Source organism: Clarias gariepinus, chromosome 23 (genome assembly GCF_024256425.1).
Source record: "Clarias gariepinus isolate MV-2021 ecotype Netherlands chromosome 23, CGAR_prim_01v2, whole genome shotgun sequence".
Classification (NCBI taxonomy): Eukaryota; Metazoa; Chordata; class Actinopteri; order Siluriformes; family Clariidae; genus Clarias; species Clarias gariepinus.
The window spans coordinates 3997833-4013559 of NC_071122.1; the positions used below are offsets into that span (position 1 = coordinate 3997833).

General features: G+C 33.6%; 2 protein-coding genes across 2 annotated transcripts; both read left to right on the top strand.

Annotated features, from left to right (window-relative positions):
• The first annotated feature begins 1562 nt into the window (after positions 1 to 1562).
• On the top strand, positions 1563 to 4246 carry LOC128511034 (homeobox protein Hox-C5-like). Its single transcript, XM_053483653.1, has 2 exons — positions 1563 to 2035; positions 2951 to 4246. Exons 1-2 carry the CDS (start codon positions 1699 to 1701, stop codon positions 3151 to 3153), a joined length of 540 nt encoding a protein of 179 aa, XP_053339628.1. The 5' UTR covers positions 1563 to 1698; the 3' UTR covers positions 3154 to 4246.
• A 3008-nt stretch (positions 4247 to 7254) lies between these two features.
• LOC128511033 (homeobox protein Hox-C4-like) lies at positions 7255 to 10922 on the top strand. The gene is made up of 2 exons (XM_053483652.1): positions 7255 to 8530; positions 10182 to 10922. The coding sequence occupies exons 1-2, from the start codon at positions 8194 to 8196 to the stop codon at positions 10463 to 10465; spliced, it is 621 nt and encodes a 206-aa protein (XP_053339627.1). The 5' UTR covers positions 7255 to 8193; the 3' UTR covers positions 10466 to 10922.
• Positions 10923 to 15727: the final 4805 nt, after the last annotated feature.

Below are 15727 nucleotides of genomic sequence, written 5' to 3' on the forward strand. Positions count from 1 at the left end.
AACATTAGGGACAATAAATTCTTGATTTACAAATAGTGTTCAGGCTACAGAGACTTGCTCTTAAATTGCTAAACAAAACTACTACTACTACTACTACTACTACTAATAATAATAATAATAATAAGAAGAAGAAGAAGAAGAAAAAGAATTAATTAATGTATTTAAATGTTTTCCATGCAAGTAGTGCTCCAACTATAGATGTTTTTTGTCACTAAACAAAGATATTAAGTGCGTGAGTTACAAAACTAGTGCTTTACTCTAATTACTTGTAAACATTTATTCACCTCTTAAACCGATGAGGAAGGAGAAAATCACAGTGATACTTAAAAATATAATGATCCTATACGCTTATAAATTCAGTATTAGATTTAGATAATAATGCATACTTTGCAAATTAAAAAGCCAAAATATAAAATATTTTATAAATTATATTGTATTTCATTAAAATCTATTGAAATAAATCGAGTAAAGTGATTTAAAGTTTATAAGATTGTATACTGAGAAATTCAAAAAACAGAAGCACCTGTACAGCAGTAAAGCGAAATGACGCAAGAAACAAACGTGTATGACACATTTGAAAGTTCGTATTATATATTCCAACAGAAACTTTCGTATGTTACATTATATCCATGTTTTGCTATTTTAATTGACTTATGTTTAACCTGATTGTTAAAACTGTAAAGGAAATCGATTTAAATGAAAATTAAAAGTTAATCACTTAATAGCTCAAACGCATCGTGAAATAAGCTCTTGAAAAGTTTGAAAGATTAAAATGGGGTGGGAGGGCATTTTTTATAATAAAAAAATTATCTATTATTTTAATGATGTTTATTACAGTATCACGAATGGCCTACACGTTAAAGTCCAAAAAGCTATAAGTCTAGAATATTACTAAGGTTATGTTTGGTGGATTTGCAAGAACAAAAACTAAGGAAATTAAATAAGGTTCAAGGTCACAGAGGTTCAGGGTAAGAGGCACAATTTACACCAACTAGATGCCGCAGCTTTGCGTCGAATTAATCAAATAACGTATACAGAGTTATAAAATACGTATTCTTACATTTAAAACAATTTCTGTGTTAAGGATAACTACTTAAATAATAATAATAATAATAATAATAATAATAATGATTATTATTATTATTATTATTATTATTATGTTTTCTAAGACAATAATAGACTTTATAATAAAAATGGTTGCTTAAAGTGTAACCTATTTTAAAGCATCCTTAAACAGGAAACGTATTTCATGGGTAACCGTCACTCTCACAGTCTAAATTCTCTATTTGTATACTCTTGGTTTGAAAGCAACTAAACGATTTTGTGATATAAGTAACTAAATTAAGCCGAATGTCTTGTATAGTCTTAATCACCAGGTGACGCTATTGGTCTTTTTTTCGAGCGTCACACTGTTGCGGATCATATGTTTTTAGATCCCCATTAATAAACCTTTGACATGATCTAACCAAATGTATGACTGGAGGAAACGAACACGTGATCCATTTGAAACGATTTATAATTGGCCAATAGCAAATGAAGTAGGGGGGGGGGGGGGCGGAAATCACCCATAAATTCTGGATTAATCATATACAGTTCAATGAAGGCGCAAATTACACGTATTTACAGCAAGAAATGTAAAAAAAAGTTCTAACGCTGTCCGAGATGACATCTTACATTTCCGATTGAAGAAACTGAATCATGCGGAGTCTTCGTTCACAAAAACCAACAACCGCGCCCACGGAGTCCACGCGAGCGTGCGCGCCCTGCCCCCATTACAACCACGGCCGCTGTCGCCGCGTGCAGGAGATGAACTCCGGTCCACCTGACAAACACCACACAAGCCACCACGACCATGACCGCATCTCGGAAACAGCTTACGACCAGCAAAGTGAGGACTTAGACGGGAGACAAGACGATGCATTCGATGTCGAAAAGAAATCCAAAAGCGGCAAGGAAAAGAAAGTGAAAGCTGTGCAGCTCGGGCATACTCGACCACAAATCTACCCGTGGATGACTAAACTGCACGCCAGCCACGGTAAAAGAAAAAAAGTTTTCTCCTGTCCTCACTTACTCGTCTTCGTGTGTTTTCCTCTGTTTCCTCCCCCTCGTTCATTCATTGTTATTTTTTCCCCAGTTTTATAGACCTCATTCGGAAATAATAAAACCGACAGTCGTAAATTTTTATGACAAAAGGCTTAAATTGCTCGTAAAACTGTCTGCTCGCGACCAAGAGACCATCCACGGCCAAATTTATGGTCGCCTAATTGGATGAGGGAAACAACAATTCTCCAAACCGAGCTAACTCTTTAAATTAGATAAATAAATAAATAAAATACAATATGTTTGTTTAAAATTATATGTTTCATGTGTACTATAAAAAAGTGTAATGAATAGAATTTACCTATTTCAGGAAAATTCGCGGTCGAACAATTGCAGAAACATACTGCATAATTTAAGTTACAGGATAAATAAGCATCTTTCTAAGATGCATAGGCACTAAAGCTATTATGGTGTTATTAACGCTACAGAATGTAGTTTAGTGTTTATGTCATGTCTTTGTTCCAGTACTCCAAAAATTAGTCTTTAATTAATACTGATAATACATTGCTTTGTATGATTACAGCTTTTCCTCTCCACTAAGTCAACTGATTAATAATTACGTAAAACAGCATAAACAATATACAATATGATTAAGGTATTGTTTAAAACACTTCTCGCGTTACTTCAACGTCTTGTAGGAAAATTGAATTCTTCTCCAAGAATAAAAAAAATAGGTTTGTGTGCGAATTCACTTTTATTGTTAAATGTAATTCGTGTCAACGATTTATGAAAAACAATACTAATACTAAAAACGCTCCCAATGCTACATGTTGAAAAACTGAAATACCCCAATTTTAAACAGAGACTTGTGTGTTTATTTTTTATTTTTTATTTTTTGGTAAAACTTTAGAATCGGATGGAAAACGAGCGAGGACGAGTTACACCCGCTACCAAACACTGGAGCTGGAGAAAGAGTTTCACTACAACCGATATTTATCCAGACGAAGGAGAATCGAGATCGCGAACACGCTGTGTTTGAATGAGAGGCAGATCAAAATCTGGTTTCAGAACCGCAGAATGAAATGGAAAAAAGACAAGAAAATACAAAATTAAATCTTATTATCTAAGTCTTTTTAGAACTTACAATTTCCTATTAATAACATAAGTATGTGGATATATGACAATTCCTTATTGTGATAATCATATTGCCTCTAATCTTACTATTACGACGTTGTAGACTCAGGAAAAAATATTTAAGTGTACCATTCCTTGTTGCTTGGGTGAAACCTTCAAAAGTACAGATGCTCTACCTTTAATAATCTGTACATGTTTTACCTTTTTTACCTTTATTTTACTTTTATTTAAAAAAATATATATATACTTTTAAATATAATAATTGAAGCCCGTATAGTGCACATACATTAAACCGTTTCCCCCCGAACTTTTTAACAAAGGTATTAACAGGGACAAGCAAAGTGACAGTTTAGAACATTTTTTAAGCGTGCAAACATTTCAAAAATCCCATCATGTCTTGAGCCTTGAGAAGGTTCTGACCGCCATATTTAACTTCTTTTGAACTTCGTAGGTGAACGTAGGTTTATAATATGGAACCTTTACACATTAGGCCTTACTAGTTTTTGGAACGCTGGCCAATATGGCCACCTAGTGAGGAATTCCTTCTCCAAAACAATAAATAATGCTAAGAACTGTCATGAGTTCATCATCATGCGATGATGTTCACAATATATGAATATACAATGATCGGCACAAACCCACTATATTAAACTACGAGTGTCATTTTGCAGTGTAACGGAATTACATCTAAGAATATTTAACTGATGCTGCAAGTAGAGCACTTCAATATAATGTCGAGATAATATTGAGATGCATGGAAATATACGTACCAATATGTATTTTTGACTAATTTATGAGATTATAACAAGATAAGTGCACATGACCACAGTTTTATCTTTTGCTTTCTCCTTAATCTATGTTGATGTTTGATATTCTGTCTTACTTACGAGCATGGATGAGAGAATTTTTCCTTTTTTTAAACAACTTATTTATTGTACGTCACTAACAAAGCAGATGTTGTATATTGTAAATATTAAAAGACACATGCTTACTAATTCTTATGGCTGTGCAAATACTGAATGCAATGCAATAAATGCCAATGCTGTACTGAATAAAATCTCTTAAAGTGCCACTTGTGTGAGTCGGTGTGTGAGACGGTCTGTGAGAGTTGAGTGTTAATTCGATGCTCAGCTGCTAAAGAGACACTGAGTAATTTCATGTCACTTGTCAAAAAACAACATCCGCAAAGTGTCAGGGGTGTTTCAAATTGTCAGCTGAAAGAATTTCAAGTATGTGCTCCAATACGTTTAACCAATACATAAACCAATACCTAAAATCTTTTTTTAAGGACAGAATTTCATAGGTTTCCGCATAAGGTTTTAGAAAAAATAGGTACTATATTGGATTAAATCTCGAAATAAGAGAAAGAGTGAACGAGGTTTGAAAGGCTAACTTAACTCTTTTCCTCGAGCTGTCCTTCATTTCATCTGTAATTATTTACAGTAAAGACAGATGCCTGTAAAGCGTTTTATGGCCCTGCCACCTAATAAAACTTTATGGCTCTAAAACGACGACAGTTGTATCCTGTCTATTGAAACAGATGGGAAATGAGAAGAGGTTTTATTCTGACTACTTGCTGTTCTCACTTTAATGTCAATTGTAAAATTGCTTTAGTCCTTTATTAACTATATAATCGTCTAAACATTAAGTATAAATTAGCAAAAAATTCTTAATCGATGCAATATTTTCATTTTAATTTAGTGTAGGTTAATTAACAGTTAATAGATCAACCTTAAATACAGACATTTGTATATATGTTTAATCACGTAACTTATGTGATTAAAAAACAGTAGCTATTGTAAACAAATAAATAAAATACGATTTATATTATACATATATGCATATTATTATTTTGTAATTACCTATAAATTATGCAGGTTACTTACCACTGCAGCGTTGCTTAAAGCCTAATATATTAAAATGCAAATGTTTAAATAATAATAAATAAATAAATAAATAAATAAGGTATATAGGTAATAGATATTTAGCACTGAACACAGCTCGAAACCGAGTGTATGTGTGCTTTTAGCCACTTTTTTAAACTTTTGCAGCCTGAATGAGGCCTAGAGGAAGTGCGTGAGTGGCTCGCATGCAGCACGTGACGCTATTAGAATAAGTTTTATGGTTTATAGACAAAAATGTCAACCAGCTCTCAAGTTAAGTCGGTGCAAGAGAACATAAGACCCCTGGATGGTCCCCCTTTTTTCCTCCAAAATGCTGCTGTAAGTTAATAACCTAAGTCGCAATGAAATAGTCACAGGGCCCTCCACCACCCTGGGGGATTAATTAATACTTTAATTCAATGTTTTCTTTAGAAAATATCATTTATTGTTTCCTGATCAAATGCGCATGGTCTTTTCCGAACTAATGTGTTTCAATTAGGCCATTACATGCTTTGGTTAATCTTATTATGCTTCGACTCTCCTTGTTTTCCTTTTTTGATGTTATTTTTATAGCGTCAGAGCTTCAAAACCACTTCATCGACCATGAATTTAGTGCAATTAAACAATACGTTTAAATTTTGGTTAAGTTTATTACGAAGCATATTATCTGTCTTATTAGGCTTGGCTAATATGCTAAGCTCTCTCTTCCCTTGCCCTCCCTCTTTCTCTCAGGAAATCCCACTTACTAACTTAAATGATTTCTGCATTTAACCAGTATTTGATTTACAAACCCTAAAATTATTATATGAATTCACAATATTTTATACGTGTGAATATTTTAAACAGCTGCGTTGTAAAAACCTTTATTATTCTTTTCTTTTAAGTACGTTTTGCACCTAAACTTTGCGAATCACGCCTCTCATTTAGTTTATGAGGTAATAGGCTCACATGAAAGAAATAAATGCCCAGATTTAAAATTCAAAGCGGCTCTCAATGACGCTTTGTATTTTAAATCTGGGCATTTATTTCTTGCATTTATTTCCCTGGGCATTTATTTCTTGCAACTATTTTAAATCATTTTGCGTTGTATCATCATTATGATGATTTAATTTCCAAAAGGTAATTAGCAATGAGAGCATCAAACGGGAATACAAAAAAAGTTGTCCAAGGGGCACAAGACCTTACTGCTGAAAAAACAAAACAATATATTAATGCTCTCTCTCTCTCTCTCTCTCTTTCTCTCTCTCTCTCTCACACACACACACACACACACACAAACACAGACACACAGACAGCTACTACTACGAATAATAATAATAATAATAATAATAATAATAATAATAATAGACCAAGGCAACCGTTTCCATTATAATTTATATGTCATTGTATACGTTAAATGTTTTATTATTCATCAAGCAGCTAGTCGCTTGGGGTAGCACTTATTATATTACTATCCATAGCCACATGGGCAAATGATAATGTATGTATTTATAGGCTCCAGGGGATTGAGGATTAAGATTTCAACAATTTATCGTGCACTACATCTATAATACGTGTAATTTAGTTGAACTCTTAAGTCTCAACGATACCTGCGAGTTATTACTGACAGAAAACACTTTAAAATGAAGTTTAAAACAAAACCCAGACAAGCATCTTTCTTGACGCATATTAAGTCCACATTCAGTCGTGTGGATGAAGGGAGGACAAATGGCTTTTTGTATCGGGACAAATTTCATTGACGGTGTCTCATCAATAACTCCTTGGCAGTGAACTATTGAAACAGATCTGATGGCGGGGTGAAACGTCGGTCATCCTGTCTAATATTAAAATATGTCCTCAGCAAGAGAGAGCGAGAGGGGGTAATCGGGTAAAATGGGGGATGGGTTGGCTTTGAAGATTTATGGAAACTATGAAAATGCAGCTGGATTTGATTTGAGATTTTTCGCTAAAACGAGCAATTTTGGTGTTGGTATCAACAATTTCACTGGTAAGGATTTATTTATAATGTAGGGTGAAATATGTATACATAATAATAATAATAATAATAATAATAATAATAATAATAATAATAATAATCCGTTGAGACTTTTGCAGCTAATTGCTTGTAAGTCGTCTATATGCACCCTGTAGAACCGAATTTGTGTGACAATAGGCCAGTCGCAAATTCGCATCTACGGGACTACATGGGCGATTTCTAACTCCGATGCTACACACTGTAGTGTGTTTAGCTGTAAACGTCAATACATCCTGTAGCGTGTCTGTTGGACAGGGTCGTTAGATGGGAAAGTAGATACGTACCTAATTAGAAGGTGTGAAAATTATACTTATTTAATTATACTAATTGCAGTAGCGGGAAGAGTGGCTGATTGCTGTTTCAGTCAGTTTTCTAACTTAAGTTAACAAGCAAGACTTTTGATAATACTAATATAAAAAAGGACAAAAAAAATGCAGAAGAATGATCCACCGTTGTTGGTGATATTACTATTATTATTAGTAGTAGTAGTAGCATTACTCTAGTTTAATTATTTTGGTAATCACAGAAGTCTAGAAAGTTATTAATTTCTTTTTTAATCTGAAGTCGAATTTACTCTTAAAGGTACTCTCAACACCTACACTATATATCTGCAGGATGTTTGTGTGTATTTATAAAATGGTACGATACATGATCAATACAAAATATAAGTAGGATACAACAGAGGCAGATAATGAATTTCATTAGGATGTAACATCTTTTAAACAGAACAAATTAATTTCTATATAAGCAGTTTACAATGCCACAAACTGACCCAGTGGCAATCAGGATTTTTTTTTTTTTTTTTTTTTTTTGTAAACCAGAAACATTTAATTTAACATAGAAATTAATTCTGCGGCCATTACCATAAATATGCTTAAACAAATATACTAGTATTGTGTATTATTTTCTCCCTTAATACTTGAGTGGGCTTGCATGTTGCCAAGAAAACCTTGGCTTCCTCATCCGGGAATTTTGACCCCAGTGCCTGCTATTGGCCTGAGCTGAATCTCGTGATCAAAGAAACTTTGCAGGCTCCGCTTCTCTGTTGGGAGGGGTGGGCTTTTATAGAGCAGTAAAACGACACAAAGAAGGAAAATTTATTTCTTCCCCCTCCCTAAATTAATGACCATGAGCTCGTATTTGATGAACTCGAACTACATCGATCCTAAATTTCCTCCGTGCGAAGAATATTCACAAAATGACTACATCAGTGCTGAATGTTACAGACGCGCCCGGGACGCCGACTACCAGCAGGAGTTGTTATATCCTCAAAGTGTCACCTACCAGGAGGGCAAATATGAGTGTGAAAGCATACCCGAGCACGAGGGCCACTTACACGGGGCAAAAACATACACACCTCCGACTGCTGTCCCTGCCCAGACAACTGCCCCTGAACTGCCCTCCAACAGCAAAGAGCCAGTGGTGTATCCCTGGATGAGGAAAATCCACTCCAGTGCAGGTAGGCAAACGCGTAAAGCCAGAACCATATATAGCTGAATTTTATTTGTTTATTCATTTATATTTGATACGCCGTTTGAACTTGTCATTGTTTAGAACACATCCTTTTTTTACTGTCCCGCTCGATTTTACTGCGCGCCAGTATTTTCTTGTCCTATCACATCTATTTTATCTTCATGTTGTAAAGGATCTGATCAGCTGAAATCAGATCAGAAAACCTCTAAAATGTCCAGTACAGGGCAGAATAAAAGAGCACATATAAGTAACAACTCTCATTCTCCTCGTTCTCTCTGTTTATGTTCCCTTCCCTGTTTTACTTTCCTTTTATGCTTGCCATTATAGCCCACCAGTCACGCCGGCTATGTGATGTTTGACGGTATTAAGAGAGAAATCCTTTGAAGCGACACACACACCAAGCGGATTTACTACTGAACGTCGGCTATTACACCCGCCATAAATTTTACAGCAGGGCCAATAGACCGGACAGCTTTTTTTCAGTTGCGTGTGTGTGTGTGTGTGTGTGTGTCGGAGGAAAAGTATTCGAATAGATCCTCAAAAAGCCCAGCGATTAATAATTCAGGCAATTCATTGTTTATATACTTTAAAAAGACGAAGACCGGAATTCATTTTATGCCAATGCAAATAAAACCGATTCAGAATGAGTAAGGACGTTCAGAGATCTGAATGTGAAGGTTATAGCTATTCTGGTGTATTACACTAGGTTTCTTACTAGTTAATATAGTATTACACTATTTATCCTTAGATTGCCATTCAGTGCTGTGGAGTGAGCGTGACGTGACTTGGATACGATGAACTTTAAAAGAACATTCTCCGTTATATTAATTTAGCAGTTTTTTTCTGGCAGGTATATAAAGTATGTTTTAGGCTTTCGTTCTTGTAGAAAATGTCCATTTTATTGTCAAAAAAATTGTCATTTCCAAAAGAATGGTCAAAAAACGGGGTCACAGACACATCCAAAGGGAATGAAGTGCACTTAATTTATAGGAGGCTTACTAAAGTACACTGCACTTACCTTTTGCGTTCTCCTAAGGCTTGAGGCTTAATTCTTCAAGGTTAAATTATCTCGTAAAAGTCTAGTTGGATACAAGTTCAAAACAATAATAAATGAATGTAACAGGCGCCAATAAATGCTTAACGTCGTTTTTAATTTTTACTTATGATTTTCCCCCTTCAATATGAATCTTTAGGCATATATGTTTTGCGTATTTTAACTTCTGCTGAAACTTTTGGTGAATCTGTTCAAAGTTCTGGTTACAAAAACAGGGATATTATTAGCTGTTTTAAAATATAAATAAAACAAGTGGATTTACTATTAGGCAGATCACTTAATTTTCTTACACACTTCCGCTCACCTCTTAGGCTCTTCAGGTATGAGAAGTGCCTTAGTATCTCTAATGGTTTGCCTCACAAAATCGTGGATATGTACTCATGGTCAGTTTTTTCAAATATGTTCCGTCCTAGCTGTCCAGATTCGATATGATCGGTGAGCAGTATACATATGACAAAGATTAAAGCTATTACGCATCTACATTATTTAGGTTATAAATAACAAATAAGGTAGGGTTTGTACTTATTGCTGCCCGCTTCGTTTACAAAATTTTTTTTTGTTTCTTTTGTTTATCTTGTTTCAGCGAACTCGTATGGTTCAGAGGCCAAACGCTCCCGCACCGCTTATACCCGCCAGCAGATCCTGGAGCTAGAGAAGGAGTTTCATTACAGCAGATATTTAACCAGGAGGAGAAGAATCGAGATAGCCAACTCGCTCTGTCTGAATGAGAGGCAGATCAAAATCTGGTTTCAGAACCGCAGAATGAAATGGAAGAAAGATCACAGGTTACCCAACACCAAGGTCCGACCTTCATCCTCGTCTTCTTCAAACAATGCACCGCGAGACCATGACATCACAAAAATTTAGATGAGAGACATTTCATGGACATCATTACGAAATAAAACTGTATTTCTTGATTATCTTTTAAATATAATTAAATGTTAATTTATTTGAGCTTATTTATTTTTATTTAAAAAATGTATTGAACATAGATGACTCGTAAGTATTTATTACGTATTTTTCTTTTAATTAATACTTGAACAGGACACATTCTGTCCGCCATCCATTTGCCAGGTTGCACACTATTACGTGTTTGTACAATTAAGTTAAATCATGATATGTTGTTACTATAATTTATTTTTATTTTTTTCTTAAATGTAATTAATTAAAAGATTTTATGTAACAGTTACAAAAAAATAATATCGTAGGCTTTTTTTCGTTTTTGTGACGCGCGCTGTATATTAGATGGTGATTTTTTAAAGGAAAGTAATGAAAAGTGGCCTTTTGTGTTATTTTGTGCTGTACGTGATTGTGGTCAATAAAAGTGTCGATGCATTAAATGTAAATTGCATCTTGTATCTTTATTTATTTCCAAAATTATTTTATGGTTTTTCGAGTAAGAACAACAAATAAAACAACCAAAAGTGAATGCAATTCTGAGTATCTAGCACTTCTCACGTATAGATTTTATTATTTTTTATTTATATAGCACTTAAATGAATGCGTAATTTAATCTGCTGAATGATTCCTGGTTAAAAGTTGTATGATAAAATGCAATGCATTAGAGCATAAAAGAAAGTGAACAGCTGTTCCTGGTCGCTCTTCACTTCATGTAAACTCACACAAGGAATTCTTCAGGCAGATGATGAGCAGCTCGTGGGTTCAACTAGAGGGCAAGTGTCTTTAGCTAATGGGTGATGACCTTTTCAGAGGCGTTCCTCACGACACGGGCTTTAGTGCTGTGTGTGTGTGTGTGTGTGTGTGTGTGTGTGTGTGTGTGTGTGTGTGTTAGATGTTATGTATAAAGTATATAAAATGACATAAAATTCACTGCTTCACTGAAACCAGAAATATCCAGTATAAGTTTGAATTACAACACATTTCTCCTGCAAAATTAAATCAAAAATGGCAAACAGAACCCAATTCTATTTTTATATATACCAATATATCTACAACTCCAGAAATGCTCTATGACACCAAACTGTACTCTTCACTGTCTCTATTGTTGTACCTTAGTAGGCTCACTCATATATACTAGGCTGCTTTTTTTTTTATTTTTTTTTTACAATTATTAAATTCCTCGTCAAATACTACAACGGAGGCAAACAAATCAGACCTTGTGTCTTTATTTCTAAATAAAATAAACACATTTACACAACGCAATAATCTTTCGTGCTACGTTTTTTTTTCAAAAATACTGTAAAGTGAGACTTAACATTATCTTAATAATGTTTAAGAAAATAAATACAGACGAAATTTTACACACGTGGCTTCTGTATAGTTCATCATATTTTGACAAACTAGCCTTTCGAAAATTAGAGAGTAGATGTTAAGACTCCTCAACTAAGGACTAGGATAATGCATTAAAAAAGAGCGGGAGGGAGAATGATTTTCGCGTGTCAGGTAGTAACTTCCAAGTAAGTCCAAGTATGAACATAAGTATAGCCTGCTATATATGCATATTCTTTTCCCCAGATTGTGTGTGTGCCGGCTCGTTTTTAAAGGCTTTAAGTGCAGTCATAAGGTGAACCAGAGGTCATCTGGCTATTGAAAAAAAGAGGAATGTGTCGGGCTGCTATTTTCTGTCTCGTATAAGAGCAGGCGCAACCGATCCACTTCTAATTCTGTGAGAAAAGGAAAATTGTTTAGTAATTAAATATTTCCACTTAAAAATCTGTCAAAAAAGACTGCGCTAAGCTGTGTGAAGCCGTAAGTATCCTAAAATAATTATTTTCAAAAGTAAAAACGAGCACACCGTGGGAATGTTTAATTACTTTAGTATTTTCTTTATTTAAGATTTTGGACATTTATTTATTTATTTAAGTCTAGTTATGTTTTTAATGAGCGTATTTCTGTTACTTTGTAATCAATAATGCACTAAAAATAACTTTACAATTCTTTAAAACAAAAATTACTAGCCTTAAATAAATAAATAAATAAATAACAAGAAACATAAATTTATAATAAAACTACTACTACTACTACTACTACTACTACTAAAAATATTATTATTATTATTATTATTATTATTATTATTATTATTGCCAAGACAAGTTTACTTTAATTAAAAACAAAGAGAAAAGTTTTAGGCAAATGCTATTTCTACTGTTTATGACAGGACAGGAGAATAAACGAAGTTAGCTATTAATCATATCTAGAATCATTTATTTCCAGACAGGATGCCGCTTCAGGCAACTCATTGTTGCTGTCTAGCAATTTAGCGCGCTGCACAATAAATTATGAATGACTAAACATTAAGGTGTAATGTCAATGCCTTCAAAACGTGTGTGTTTTTTGATCTTTGACGCATCAAGCTCTCGCTAATGGCAATTACCTAACGGGATACTATAAGAGGCTTAAAAGCACGCGCGCACACACACACAATCACACAAACACACACACACACTTCACACTTCTCTAAACACAAGTCATCGTCTGTTCTCTAAACACAAGTCGTTGGCTGTTATGGCTTTCTTGTGGTTTAGTTGTATTGGGATGTGTTGCTGTGACTGTAATGAAACCCCCAATTCCCTATGTGAGGAAAAAGTGTAATTATCTGTTAATTTATAGCGACGGACCATCGAGTTCACTAAGAGTTCACTCCCATCCAGAGAACCGAGAGATCATCCTCCAGTCATATATATAACCTCTGATAAAAAAGTGGAAAAAGCATCAACATAGGCAAAGTAAAAAAAAGAAAATCTTTAGAAATCAGGTTAAAATATGTTCATGTGGCAATTAAAATAAACCATCTGTTTATATTTAGAAATCACATGATTGCAAATGTTTAATTGTATGTTGTTTGAATGTTATAAATAAAAAAACGAACAATAAATAGCATGGAAAAGCCAATAAAACAAAATGTTAAAAATAAACTGTTAAATGGTCAAGCTTCCTTGTACAATTGAATTTTAAATTTGCATGCTCTAAAGAAGATACATGCATTGAAGACTATGAAGGAAATTATAAATACAATCATTAGAGCCTGAAGGTTGCCTGAATGAGGGTCATGTTTGTTTATATTATGTCTGCACCACACAATATTATGTTTTTTTTTATATACAGATTTCAAACATAAATAAAAACACAATATTAAATAAACTATTAATGTAAAAAGTAAAATAATGTGAAAACAATAAGAGTGAAAATAAATTTATTGCTTAATTGAGGGAAAGCTTAAGGGTATAAGTTCAAGTGGATCAAGTGGATTTATTTGTGAGAAAGTGCAAAAGATGTGGTCAATGTTACTTCTTCCTGTATGTGTAAGGATTCAGAATACATGATATAGGTCTTATTTCTTTTCTTTGTTAAAGCTGAGAATGTAATGTTCACACATATCCCTACATTTTGGCACCGATTTTAGGTGCAGGAACGTTTTATCTTGGAGAAACATCGTTTTTGTTGGAGCTTAACCCTCTTAGAATATATTAAATACATAACTAAAGGTTCAGACAGAATGTTATGTGTAATGGTCTAACTGATAGAATAATAACCTCACACACTCTCTTTGCTTTTTCCTCTTTAGATAAAATCAGCTGTTTGGACCTTTCCGATGTAACGAGAATCCTGGCTCTGGACTACCACCTTATTGTGGGAACACATCTGCTGTTAAGGGAAAAATATCACCAGCCACTAATCAGAGAAGAAAAAACAAAAGATTAGTTATCCAAGTTACACAGATTACCATGATTTAGGGACATTGGTAACATGGGAAATCTAATGTACAAGGCCAAAGGATAGAAAGATTACTGTATAAGTTAACACACATAGAGATAAATAAGGAGTTCATCTTTTTACTGGGAAGATTCTGTATAATAATAATCCAGTTAAATAGAAATCAGACAGAATACTGATGCATCCTCCATTATGTTACAAAGATGATGAGACAGTACTAGACATCAATAACCTATTTAACAGAAATGCACTACCTTAGCCTTACACAGTCTGGTTTGCAACAAAGAGTGCATTTTACACACTTGCTTCCATTTTTACTTTTTATTTTATATTCTACTGTTATTTTGTATTATGGTGCCATATGTTGTAATATATTGAACCAAATAATCTCCATCACTAATGATAATGCAGCTTGTGACAGCGTTTACAATATTAAAAGGAGTGAACTGATGGGGATATAGTATTTAAAATCAAAGGTTGGACATCAAGCAATTAAACACCACAATAAAATCTAAATAATTAAATGTCTTGCATATTTTTGACATAGAATTGACATTAAATATTGAAGGGTATAAAAACAACTTTGAACCTCTTTATATATCACATACATACGTTAAAATAACAAATTTAAGATTTAATTAATATTGGAAAGCAATTTACAGTACTACTTCAAACAGAACCTCTTTATAAGATAGAATCTATTTCAAAGTAAAACCTGCAATATATGTGTATTCTCAACTACTAAAACAACTGTTCAACCTAAAATTAACCATTTATAACTTTATTGTGAAAATTTTCCTCAATGTCTACCCTTGAGAGATCTCACACAACATTGCATTGCATTAATTTATTTACACTGACTACTGTTAATACCCCAGTTGCTAGGATTTGACAAGAAAGAGTGTTGGAGGTTACAAACAGTGAGGCACTTGTTCAAGTAAATCGTAGCTTGTATCATGTTTAAATGATGCCGAAACCTAGTTTTGCTTCATGTAAATTAAAACCAAAACTACAATTCAAAAGCATGTTTTACATTAAAATTAAATATGTTTGCACTGTATGTTTGTGTTATTAAAGTCAAAGCAGGTACAGTAATAAAAATCAATAGTTCTTAGAATTTAACAAAAACAACAGCACTTAACACTATATGAAAACTAATTATTTCACTTGGTGGAATGTAGATTTTTTTAAAGTATTTTTTCTTTTTGGAGAAATTATTTGCAGGAATGTTTATGTTAATAAATGTTAATAAAACATTTGGATATTATGTCAACCACATAATCTATGAATACAATGCATTATATATAGTTTAAAACACAGTGCTCATTGACTTATAGGGAACTGGAAACTTTATGGAGTCACTAAAAAAGCAGAAGGACTGAGTGAAGAATCCACTGAATTTAGAACTTTTATTAACGTTCAGACAGTGACTAAAACACAAAGCATGAGAAATGT